This window comes from Calonectris borealis, chromosome 11, assembly GCF_964195595.1.
Source record: "Calonectris borealis chromosome 11, bCalBor7.hap1.2, whole genome shotgun sequence".
Lineage (NCBI taxonomy): Eukaryota > Metazoa > Chordata > Aves > Procellariiformes > Procellariidae > Calonectris > Calonectris borealis.
This window is the reverse complement of record NC_134322.1, coordinates 18,049,550-18,062,904: the sequence shown is the minus strand read 5'-3', so window position 1 is coordinate 18,062,904 and position 13,355 is coordinate 18,049,550. Positions and strand designations below refer to the sequence as shown.

General features: G+C 38.1%; 1 protein-coding gene across 4 annotated transcripts in view; it reads left to right on the top strand.

Annotated features, from left to right (window-relative positions):
* The window catches only part of TRPM1 (transient receptor potential cation channel subfamily M member 1), a 155,786-nt gene that overhangs the window by 46,555 nt on the left and 95,876 nt on the right, over positions 1-13,355 (top strand). For 3 of the 4 annotated variants that reach the window (XM_075160238.1, XM_075160239.1, XM_075160236.1), the window contains exons 4-5: positions 6,522-6,684; positions 10,682-10,784. In XM_075160238.1, the coding sequence (XP_075016339.1) occupies positions 10,782-10,784 (3 nt within the window). In that variant the 5' untranslated portion in view covers positions 6,522-6,684; positions 10,682-10,781. The remainder of the gene's footprint in view (positions 1-6,521; positions 6,685-10,681; positions 10,785-13,355) is intronic. The other variant, XM_075160237.1, reaches the window with a different exon arrangement.

Genomic DNA, 13,355 nt, shown 5'->3' with positions numbered 1-13,355 from the left:
ATAGTCATCAGGAGTAATTGCATATGTATGTGTTCAAAGCTACAAAATGATGGCTTTCAGTCTTGTTCCCATTTCAAGCCAGTTGTCAGACTTCCATCACAACTAATTTAAAACCTTTTGCATCAAGCTGAGGCCAAGTTTTCATCTTAAAAATAGTAATGGTTCAAGTTGCCGTATCACCATGTTTCTTCCTTATTCAGTTTGGTTTTTTTTTTCATTCACAGTTACAACTAGATGTGTCCTGATAAAATAGGCCTCTGGTGTTCAGTTTCCTGAATTTTATTAGAGAATAATAATCCTGTTAATGGATGCAAAAATATTACTGCCTTGAATGTGTTTTCTCCTTTTAATACTTATATTTTTAGCAGAATCTTGGGGGAGTAGTGGATCGTGAGAAGGTAAGGTACACTTACTTTCCCAATGGATTTGATTAAAAACAAAAACCTCAGGCATGTGGTGGTATTGATTTAATTATTTTTGATATGATCCCAGAAAGCTAAGGCATGGACCCTGTTGAGCTAGATACTGTACAAACACAGAACAAAGAGATGATTAATGCGTGCATGTGCAAAGAGCTAAATGGAATCATTTGTCTGGATTTACATCACAGGTATACAACCATGTGATAATTGCATTATTTTGTCCTTTTGGTTGATTCCTATTTTATCTGCTTATTCCCTACTAAAGCAAATGTCAAAATTCTGGTTAAAATGTGCATGTGCTGAGAATTACTTGGCTGCAGTGAAACAATGTAACAACAGTTTTCTAATTTAACAGTAGGCCCAATCCTGCTGATCCTGGAGAAGCCTAGTTCATATCGACTTCATTAAAGGTGGAATTCAGCCTACTGCTGAGGGCTGGCATAAAGCCAGTCTATGCTTAACTCTCCCCTAAGTCCTAAAATATGCACTGCTTTTGTTTCTGAACTACGGTAAACTTTATGTGGAGAATTCAACAACCGTAAGTTATGTAGGATTGGGCCCAGAAAGCTGTAGTAATTGCTAAGGGAAAAAAAAAAAAAAGCAACATGTTCTATTGCACAGCACAAAACACTACTTCTTGGTGAACTAAAATTTCTTCTGGTAGTCAAGAAGTTTTCTTCATCTTCTGTCAAATTAGTCTTGGACTTCATTCATTATTTATTAATTTGCTCTCAAGACACTATGTACTCATAAAATATTTCTTGAAGACTTTATTTCATTGCACTTCTGTTGTCCTGTAGCACATGAAGATGAAATTTCTTGAGGACATGTGGAGAAAGCTTCTTTGAGTAGACTAATAAGCAGGAATATATTGAATGCGTATATGTGTATGTATGTTTGTAAACACTAAGTGGATCTGTCCATTTTAAATTTTGCACTTTTACCTCTATTGAGCCAGGAGCTCTTTAAAAAACGAGTATCAAAATAGACCAGCTTGGTAAGTTAGGCAGCAATAGTATGATGGTGACACAGAGACAGGCGGTTACTCTCCCATGCAGGGACCTTGCTGTTCTGGTGCTTCTGCAGTGGTGATTATCCAGAGGTTTGCACAGCCACTGTTTGGTGCCACTTATACTATGCCTTCAGTAAAACAGTATCTTTGATGTCAGCTTATCATCTTGGTTATTGTGTTTTCACAGGTACAACTGTTAGCCATGTTATCTGGAGACATTGGGCTGTGATTGTTTCCAGGAGTAGAAAACCAAAGGCATGTGAGGAAACACTGCCAAAACATGTTTTATTTCTGTGTTAATTCCCCCAGTCCCCCTCTTTCAGTCAGTTGTTGATATTTTGATGAAAATTCAAAATAGAGATCCTGGAATACCTTTTAATTAATAGAGGTGAAGGAGAGACGGAAGTGTACAAAACGATTGTGAGCAGCCTGGACTGAGATGTCAGAATGGACAGCTCCTAAAGATGTGCAGACTGGTAAATACATTTTCTAGAGAAGTGTGATGTTTGCACTAGAAAGGAACTACCTATGAGGAAGAAAGTGCCCCCAGATGTACCTTATTCCCCAGATGCAGATGGACAAATGCCATTACTCTTACTGATTGGGTAAGTAGTAGTTTGATGGTACTCAGCAGGGAATAAACATCCATTTTGTAGTGTGGCGCTCTGGAGATCGCTGTGCAAAGGGACTGATGGCAGTACAGAAGTGGGCTAGTACATTTGCAGTTAAACCGAGTCACCAGCTGCTATATTCATGGGCAGAGAAGCACAGTGCTTATGCTGTTCCTTCTCAGAGCTGCCACAACTCAGAGCTTCCTGTTGCTTGCAGTCTGAATGGAATATTTCTCTGCCAGCCAAAGGAAGGCTGTCCCGCTGCCTGCAAAGCGTCTTTGTGCTGATGTGCAGAATTTCTCTCTCCTGGAAGCTGTCTGCGCTGCTTTGCTCAAAAAGCTGACTGCCCAAATGTGAATTAGTAGAGTCTGTAAGAGCCTTTTAGTATAACAGTGCTCTGCTGACTTGAATATACTTTTTTTTCATTAATTACGCAATATAGTTTAAAAACCTGTTTAAAGAGCTTTTCCTTTCTGAAGCCACCTTGAGGTCAGTGGTGCAGCAGTAAGTGCGCTAAACATTCATGTAGCTGCAGTCTGGATGGTCTGTTCCAGCAGATATGCTCCTGAGTTTTTCCCAGCTTAGCGAGTAAACATATAGTCTTAGCTGACTGCAGAGAGATTAGTTTACATCAGTGAGCTTAATCTATGACTCGGACTAATCTTGATGGGATCCTATTACTGCAAGGTCAGGTGGGATTGTAGTTTTTGATTGTCTTGCTTTGCTCATTTGACTCTAGGATGTGTGGTTTGGAGCAGTTTTTGTTTTTATTGGTGTCTCTGAGACTTTATAGTCAGGAGAGAGATGGCTCAGGTGATCCCAACTACAAAAATGTAAGGAGATTGACTATGAAAGAGGAAAAAAGAGAAGTCCTCACCCCATTTTGTATCCCCTTATCAATTTTACTTGTTGAAATTTAGGAAGTAGCAAAGAAAATCCACCATCATCTGTCAGATCTCTGGAGATCAGTGTGACATGAGTTGGTCAGCTGTGACAAATGTTCCTAGCAGAAAAGGAGAACCTGTAACTGAAGGAGCTGGTAAAGGTGGGAATTCTCTTTATAATTGCTTCTGGACAGAGACTTGGGTAATGTGTCTATCACAGCTAACTTTCATTTGCCTCTCACCATAACAGGGCATGGCAGGCTGGTGGCTGTTAGGTCTAGATGTTGCTGGTAGTGTAGTGATCTGTAGCTGCCTGGAAGCTTTTTGTTTCTAATGAGTAATTTGGCACATCTTACCATTGAGCGTGAACTGGAGCTAATGTCATAATCAACAGGTAAAAGGGATGAGGTGCTCCTGACAGTCTGTGAGTGAGAGTGCGTGGTGTTGTCTTTCTTTAGCGTGAGCGTTACAGCAACTCCTGTTGGCAATCCCCAGGAAGTCAATAAAAACATTGAGAGCAATGAATTTTTCTCCTAATTGGCTTCTTAAAATTTCCCTTAATTTAATTAGGTTTCACTACTTCAATGCACATTTCTTTTCTTAACAAATATCTGTCAACAGAAGGTAAAACACTACAATTGAAAACATCCAGCGTAATGCTAAAACTCACTGGAATGTCACAGGACTCAGTAATTAAGCAATGAGAATAAATAGGGACCAGCAGTACACAGAGAGGTGCTAAGCTCTGCCAGGCAAGACCATCTAGGAGATGCTGATTCATTGCTCGCTGATCTGTGCTAGATTACAGAGCTGTTTTCTGACTGCATCATCTGTGATAGGAAAGTTTAACTGAAATAAAGAGACCTTTAAGTGCTAGAGTTATAGTGCAGAGAAGGAGGATCAATGCTATTATATTTGTATTTCTCCTCCTTTGTTTTTCTTACTTCTGGTGATATGTGAACTCTGAAATGAGATGTTTGGTTTGTGTAGCTGACCCTTTAAAATGAACACCCTTAAAAGTTCAGCTGAGGTTTCTCTTTCTTTCTCTTTTGCTAAGTTTCATTAATGTTGGCAAAGTACTTTGAACATCTTACAAAATTTTTGAACTCATTACTGTTAAGAACTGTGGGCTTGTCAGTACAGTTGAGAATGTTCTTGTGAAAATGTAGGGATTGTTTGCTCAAGCACTTTGCGAACAATAATCATACTTGCATCTGTCCGAGGACTCCAAATGGTTTTACAAATATCAGGGAATTAAAAGTCTTTGCATAGGTTTATAAGATTGCTTCTTTTGTTCAGATAGAGAAACCAAGGTATTAAAGATACGGGGTGACTTGCGTATGGTCCCATAGAAAATCAGGGCCAGGGCCAAGAAGAGATTATCTGATTCTCAGTTCCTTACTTTACTTCTAAACCTGTTCTACACCTTGTGTTTACTTTTATCTCGCAGCTAACTCATACTTCATATTGTCTTGTTCTTCTTGCATCAAAATGTACTGTATATGCACATGTCTGGGTCTTCTCTAGGTTACAGTTGCCATTATTACTAACTGGTCCAAATTTTTTTAATGTATTTTATTTATTTTTCTCATTTGAAAAGCAGTTTTCACAATCAGAGCCAACATGGTTATGTACAATACCAGTACATTATGGTTTAGGAAAGGCCAATTAAATTCCTTTTCTTACGGAGAGGTTTTTAAACCTCTCCAGGACAATTAATTGGAAATAAAGATGGACATTTCAGCATATTTGACCTTTCCCACATGCTAATGTAATGTAAAAGGAATTAAATACTAGACATTTTAATGCTTATGTTTCTAAAGGGAGGACAAACAAAACTGTAGTAGAAAATCCCATTCTTCCCTTCAAGAAAATATATGCTGCAGAATATCCATCAGATGGAGCTGGTGATACTAAAAAAAGTGTTACTTGTGAGCAAGAACCAAGTTGCCAAATGGTGGATGTAAGAAGTATTTACCATTGAAGATACCAAATGGATGTGGCACTAGTAACTATATATTTGGAATTTCACAGTGGAACTCAATGCTATGAATAGGAGAATTGATACATTAACAAAGCATCTAATGGAAGTCTGTCCTTCCTCCTTTTTAGAACAATTATCTCCCAACAAGAAGCAATTGCTTCCTCTGTCTCGGGAATGATGGAGTACAGGAGGAAGCCTTGTTTCATTATTTAGTATATTGAATATGAGCAGAACTGCTTGGACCTTCCTTGTTTACCCAAGCAGGGAGCGGGCTTTTGTCACCAGTTGTAGATGTTGTCTTGTGGTGGGAAGTGGAAGTAAGTTACTTCCTTCCAGAGTTACAGGCTCATCTTTCAGTTCTCAGATCAGTGGAGTTTTGTGGGCTAGTATCTAGTGGTGCAGGTTCAAGAGTTCAATGCTTACTTGTATTTAAATTATTCATTTTGTTTATGATTTAATTCTTCAGCTCTCTCTTTTTCTTCACTATCCTTTCAAGTCCTCTGTTATTAGCTAAGTAAGAGACATTCTTTCAGCCTTTATTTTGGTTTACTGGTAGATACGGAAATGTTCTGAATTTATTTAATTAGCTTTGTTTGAGACCACAGTATTGCATTGAAAAAAGTGGTGTACTGAATACTGAAATAATGACAATTTTTTGCTCAGCTGAAATGAAAAAGAAAACTCTTGTTACTGTCATGAGATCCTATCCTCATTGAAATCTATGTCAAAACCCTCTTTGCTTTTAAGATTGTGAGGCTGAAGCTGATTGCTGTCTATGTTTATACAGTATACATTAAAGTCACCTGGCATGAATCTCATTTTCAATGGGGGACCACCACCAGTGGCAATGGTTCTACTTCTGAAATCAGTCTTTTTTGCATTTTGGATCTACGGTCACCCTGCTCACACCCACACCCTGCTCAGGCCCCCAGCATCTTTCCAGTCTGCCCAGCACAAGGGACTCTTGGTGCTCCCCTCTAGCTCCAGTTTGTGGTTGCAATAACAGGGTTAGCATTCCATTTTTATTACAGAGCAAAAGTAACTGAATTAAGGTACAGACCGTTTCAGCCATGTTTTAGGCATAGGAGAAAAACATTTCAAACTGTATTTAACAGGAAATATTTAAAGGCATTTTATTTACCACATCTGATTGTTTGAGTATAAACAAGAGTGCTTGGAAAATAATGAAAATATAGGAAAAATGAAGAAAAATCTTGACCTGATTATTCAGGCAAACTGATCATAATGGTCATCCAGGGGTGAATACTCTGTTAGTACTTTTTATCATTTGTCAGTCTAGTCTAATAGGTATTTTAATTAACTACAAGGAAGTGCTTTGTCACATAGACAAGTCTGAGTCCAGTGAGAAGTCCTTGCTCAGGGTTGATGATGCATAGAAAGTGGAGAAGGTTGCAGCAAATCTGGTCTGTAAAATAATCACATAAAGTGCAGTGTAATCCTTTCTGTCATCTAATTTATTGTATTACTACAACTGTGAGGACTGGAAAGAGTTCTGTTTTTCTATCTATCTAAAAGGAAAGTTACTTATAAATGTGTTGAGACTGAATGAACATAATTGTAATTAATTTATTGTCATTATCTTTAAAGTAGATGTGAAATCCTAGAATGTTTTTGAAGACTCAGCTTTGTATCCAGGCTAACATAGGACAATATGACTAAGCTGCTGGCACGCTTGGTTGTTCCATACCAATTACTGAGGATCTCCAGCTCTGCATGGCCTGTGCTCTCTGAACTGCTGGACTGAATTCAGGTTTTTTTAATTCTCTTCCAAGCGACTTCTCTTTAATTCTTTGCATACCACTAAAGGCAAGGGGACTAGAAATTCACCTGGTCCAAGGATGACAGGCTACCTGTGCTTCTTTCAAAGTAACTGGGCAGATACAGGTCCTGAATTAATCAATTCCAGAGCTAAAATCTACACTTAGGAGAGGGAGGAGGTTTTTACTCCTGTTACAGCAATTCAGTCGTTTCCAATTGTAATTCATGCTATATAATTTTGCACGCTAGGTTGCTATCCAAGATCTGGTGATGTTTCTCATCTGTTTCTATCAGTATCTGTTACGGACAACTTAATATTGTGTTGAATTAGGCTTTAAAGACAAATCAAATAAATAGCAAATTGCTTTACCTTCTTACAATGAACGAGAACCCATGAACTATCTACTTGTTCACCTAGATGAGTTTTTAACCCACTAGTTATGCCATTGGCTAGAGAAATACTGTTCATAAGTACAACATTTTTCTCCACAGAAGTAGCTTCCATATTTTTTGAAACCTTTTTTGGAAACATTCCTATTTTCCTCACAAAACTAAAACTCAATAGCTGAAAATGTTGCTTTTATGGAAACTCAGATTTTGCATTCTTATTTCTTCTGCACAGTAATAACCAAATATTGCATCCAGTAATAACCAAATATTGCATCATAAATCTGTTCTTTTAATGGAAGATGGTTAATCAGTTCCACCAGTGCTACTGCATTCTCAGGTTCCTGAGAAACTAACTGGACCTAGGTTTAGTTCTACTAATACTTTCATTAAACCCCCAAACCTCAGATTTCCAATATCTGCCCTGTAACTTACCCAAATTTATTCAAATGAGGATCTATCTCCATTTCTTATTTCAATATGGAAATGCTTTGTTTATGTAGCTGGTTGGAGAATTGATAAGTGAAACAGGTTTCAGTCAAAAAGTATTGGTTTATCAAAACTGAAATATTTCACAATAACTGTGTTCTAATAAACTTGAAAATAAATACTGCTATCTTTAGAAAGTTTGCAGAAGGAGACAAAAAGACAAAATTGTTCTAAACCTCAGCTGCCTTTCTGAGATGGGGATTTATTAGCCCAGTTCCCTGATCTGAACTGACTACCTGAGGTCACACGGTACATTTTGAAGGCAGCAGTTCATGGCAAAATATCCATATTCCTTATGCAAATTATTTGGAACCTTGGTACCAGTTTAGTAGCTAAGTGCACAAGCCAGTCGAACCAAGCGTTGTGGAGAGTGAGGTTCTTTCCGCTGTCTTGGTAGCTATTCATATGAAAGTTGAAGCAATTAGTAGACCTGAATAAATAATTTAAAATTATCTTTTCCCCTCCTTTTGCCCACAAAACAATTTGAAAACTCTACAGTACATTCAATCTTTAACTCATTAGTGGAGCTGAAACAATAATTAGTTTGCTTTCATAAAAGCCTAGAGCAATGAAACACTGCCATTCTAAACAACAAAACCAAGAGTGAAACATCACAGCCGGTGTTTTAGGCTTTGCACAGGTAAAACAGAGATTTGTCCTAAGTGAAGGCCTGAAATATCTGTAGTAGTTTAGCATCTAAATTCAGTATTCAAACTGATCCTGTCAGTGAATGAGTGGTTTAGAGGCCATTTAAAGAATCGCTGTCAAAGATATTCGCAGAAGGTGATTTTAATAGAAATTTATAAAAGCACGACTTAACAGAGTTCGATGGCAAGGTTCACTGTGTCATTTTCCAAATGGATGAAACATACGAAGGAAAATCGAGTTAGAATTGATGTAGAATGATTTTTACAGAGACCGAGGACGTGAAAGGGGTAAGAGAGAACCTCCCATTGAGTCACGAGGTTCAGAGAAGACCCACTTGCTTTCTAAACTCCTGATGTAGCTTAGGTGCAGCTGGATCCAATCTTAGTCTCAGACTTGGACAACGGTTTATGTCTAATACAAAAGGGTAAGGGAGACCCTCCCACTGAGTCACGAGATTCAGAGTAAACCGCCTTGCTTTCTAAACTCCTGATGGAGTCTAGGTGCAGCTGGATCCACTCCTAGTCCTAGACTTGGTCAATGGTTTATGTCTAAGGGACTATATGTGTTTAGCAGCAGTCTAAGGTTCATTCACAGTTTTAAGATATCGGGCAGGAACAGCTGAGTGCACATAGTATTTTGTTCTGTCCTCGGCCATCATTTTCTTGTATTGCTATTTCTTCCATCCCAGGTAGTTTCAAACCAGGAAAAAACCCAAGTAACTCATTTAGTTTTATTAATGAGGTATGAAGTCACTGCTAATAGTGACTTCTTGTGGTATTGTTTGAAAGCACATGAATGTCAAATGTGCAGTGCAGGACAAATTTGCCTATAAAAATGCTCTCCCGACACCATTTTCTGTGACATAAGTTATTCTTCATTTCCACTTCTAATGTAACACACCTACTCACTTAGATGGAAGCTGATTGTGCTTTAAATCGCTATGTGTCCCAATGTGCTTCCAAACCCTCCGAAAACTAGCTCTCTGCTTGTACGAGCAGCCTCTAATGTACTTTGGAGGCTACTTAGAGGAAAGGAGCCATAGAGCTGCAAGAGAAAAACTCGTGGTGTTCTTCTATGATCAAATTAAGCCCATCCGACCACATGTTGCTCCACTGTTAGTACTAGTAATCATATAGCCACATGGAAAATTGTTAAACAGCTGACAACTAGCCCTGTCTATGCAAGAAGTCTTCAGCTGGCTCAGCCTGCCGTTAAATGGACTTCTGCCTGTTGTGAAACTGTTCTTTTGATGTCTCTAAGGATGCTGTATTAATCTAACAGGATCTAAGACACGCCCCTCATCACAAATTAAGAATCCAAGTTATCCTGCTGTGCTTCAATTCAGCACAGTAATTCTAAACTGCTGAGATGAACACATTTTTTTAATTTTTACTTTTCAGTTTGAATATGTCTTTGTAGGCATAATGCTGTGATACAGAAGGGGCTGATAAAGTGTAACACCTTCACCTTCAATGTCCTGGAAAATGGGATAGAGTGCACCCATACGAAATTTGCAGCAATACCAAGGAGGGTGCGTGTGTGTTCCTCCAACAAGCTAGAGGAATCGACCAACACAAACTTAATAAAATTTTACTATGGCAAATGCAAAGCCCACGCATTAGTAGGACGTGGAATCCCGGTGAATAGCAAATTGAAGATGAGTCAGCAGCGTGCCCTCATTGCGATGAAGACTGTATTGTGCTGTATGAGGAAGAGGGAAATGTTTATTCCCACTGTTTGGCACTCATGAGATTGTATCTGGAGTACTGTCTTCATTTTGGGAGCCCCTTAGTACAGGAGAGAGAGATTGAAAAATGTCTCAGTGGGGGGCCATCAGGGTGATTAGGGTATGGAAGCACCTGATGTAAAGATAGGCTAGAAGAGCTGTGTTTGTTCAGCCTGGAGAGAAGGCGTCGAAGGAGGAATTTAGTTGCAGTCTTCCACTAAGTAAAGAAGTGTTCCAGAGAAGATGGAGCCAGATTCTTCTCAGAGGTGCAGAAGGAAGAAACAATGGCTGTAAGTTGCAGCAATAGGTGCAAATAAGATGACTGGTATGCGTTTTGTTGTTTATATAATCAGTACAGACTATTTCTAGTATGTGAGGATGGTAACACAGGCACCAATTTACAGGCCCGCTGGCACAAGCAGAGCTTATTTCTTTACCTTTTCTCTTCTGTCCACGTGTCTCATGATCTGCTTAATTTCACTTTAAACCTGCTTTTTTTTCTTGCAAGAGAAGGAGAGAGGGGACAGGCAGTTGCTAAATAATGAAGGCTCTTGGAATGGATAAACAAACGATACTGAACTAAAAGTACCACAAAGTGACCTACAGTCCTCCTCTGAGTTTAAGTGTGGAATTGACTAAATGGAACTTCTTTTCTATAGATGTCACTTGCCAGTTAAATGCTGTCTGAGTTTTGTTGTGTAAACTGTTACATTTTTAATCCAAATATGCTTTTGCCTAGGTTACTACAGTATTGCTTTGAGGATATGTAGTTTACAGAAAAAGAAGTCAACTTCACCAGCAGACGGCAGTCCACAGCGACCTACAGTGTGTTCATTCTCATGGTAGGTAACCAGGACTGAACAATATTTTGTCTACGCTTCATTTCAGGGATAGAAACTATAGAATCAAGAACTGTTGAAGTACATAATGGCTAAGACCTATAACTGAGATAAAACAATAATGTACTGCAGTGTATAACTTAAAAGTGAACTGTCAAAGGGAATTGAAGACATGGTGCTCCCACTATCAGTTTTGTTGTGCACAGGAAGTTTTAAATAGAGTTCTGTAAAAATGTTGTAAAATTCTCCAAATGCTCTTCATTATTTGAGGTGCAGCTATTCAGACCTAAGAAAGATGTCAAGCTTTGTACTGCAAAATTATAAAGCTTTTTTTTGCAAATAAGAAATGCACTTTGCCTGGAAAATTATCATACTGCCAAGGGAAAACATCATGATTTCATGAAGTGTTCAAGCTTCTTCAGAACTTGAAATTGTAAAATTTTTGTATTTTTTTCCCTTGTCTTTAGGGACATAGAGCTTTGGAATTTTTTGTTTGACTGGTTTGATTTCTGTTCCTCCTCATAACTCCGTAAACTTACCCATCATTTAGGTCCCATTCATGTTAATAGTAAGGCCAGAAATTATAGCCCTGAATATAATGTGTAAAAACAGCTCTTAATCTGCACCTAATGTCATCAACTGTCCAAAGATTTGTTTAAAAAGAAAAGAAAGAAAAAGTGATTTGGATGCTGAATGGCACTAGCTGTAATAGAGCTTGTGATAAAACCATTTATTCCATGTTTGTGTAATTTTTGATCCCCCAGTGTCTCTCTGATCTTCTGGACCTCAATACCTTTCTCTCTAGTTTGATACTAAGTTATTGTACCCCACTATGGGGCCTAATCATTGCCTGTTCTGCATTTATGTTGATAAATGCTGTATTTATTGTCATTAGATTCTCCCTTCCTTCCTTCCTCCATCCCTTCCTATCTTTGTTTTTAAGTGTTATAAATTTGAAAGTACTTGTTGTACAAATGGAGAAGCACTCAAAAGAACAAGAAGGAAAAATTTAAAACCTGATTCTTTAGTTCTTGGTAAAGAGAGGGGAGAAAACTATAAAAATCTTAGGTGAAGAAAGTGGTGTTTTTTTCCTAAAAGCAGTAGACTTTTTAATGGACTATGGTGTTGTAGTGGAGCGTTTTGTTTCTTTTGGCTAATAATGAGACCTAGCAGTTGTTTCATAGCTTTCAGTTCATGACATAAACATAATGTACTGCTTCTGTGATCTGCATGATTCATGACCGGTGCATCTGAATGTGCAGATGTGGAGAAGGCTGGAAAATGTTCAGTGTGAGGAAATGAGACAAGGCAAGTGCAATGCTGTTACTAGACCACTGAGAAGCCAGTATAACCAAACAGTAGTAGTTCTTCAAATGTTAAACATTTTTGGGTTTACAGTTTGAAGTGTGCAACGCTGCAGAATGAGGAGCATTTGTACTTACAGTTTTGGTTTCATGTTGTTCTTTCAAAAGTGAAACTACTGCTGCAAAATTGTCTGATTTGGAAAGCAAAGCACTTCATCAGTAGTCAGGAAACTTGTTGCTCCTTTCCTTTACCTTGACTATAAAAGGTTATCCAGTTTCGTTCTGCTCCAGCTCATTTCAGATAGGCCCTCTATCATCTGCTTTGGAAGTTATTGTGCATAACTATGAGATGTTAGTCTGATTTCCTGCAGCTTTTTATATGTACTACAATGAGAGAAAAACAGTTGGAAGAGGCTGGGGTTTTGAAAGTTAAAAATACGTTAAGTAACTGAACTGGCTTTCTGAAGTTAGCCAACTTGTAGAGAGTACATAAATGGATTAACAGGATTAAATCATTTTGAAGAGTAATCTTGACATTTCCATTTGTTTTCAGTTTGGGAGAGTAGCAGGTTTATCCTGCCAGTAACAGAATAACAGGTGGGTTTCTGAAGACTTGAAAGACTTCAAAATGATAATAGTTTGCAGCACCATAGTGATTTCAGACAGTCCTGGCATATGCTCATGTCCTTATGCAGGAAAATTCCTGCTGAAGTGGAAGATGGCTTTGCTTGTGGGGACACTTGTCTAGGTGTTTTGGTAGCAAGCACAACATAACTAATTATGGCTATCTTGGAATAAGCCTTTTTGGAAAAGCATTTATGTAGCACTGAGTACAATACCAGCAGCTCCTGTTCTTAGCCTAATTAATGAATACCCTTAATGGCACGTAGGGGATTTTTTGGTTAAACACATGACTGTTTAAATTTTCCTATTGTATCAGAAATGTCAAAGGACACCGACAGACTTTTTTTTTTTTACAGAAAATATTATTTTAAGACATCCTATTAAAAAAAAGAAAAAGTGCTTTTAGTTTTTGTTTTATAATCCATTGTCTGTGAAAGAAACTCGCGTTTAGTTTAATACTCGTATTAAATGCAAAGTGAATTGCCTTTTACATTTAAGTCTTCATACAGGTATAAGCCTATTTTACCCCAGTCTGTCGGTGTAAATAAAGTTCATCAGATTATGCACTACTGTTTTCCGTATTTAGTTTGACTACCAAAGTGAGTGGAAACATTTCAGCTGACATGGTGGACTATAGATCAAAACT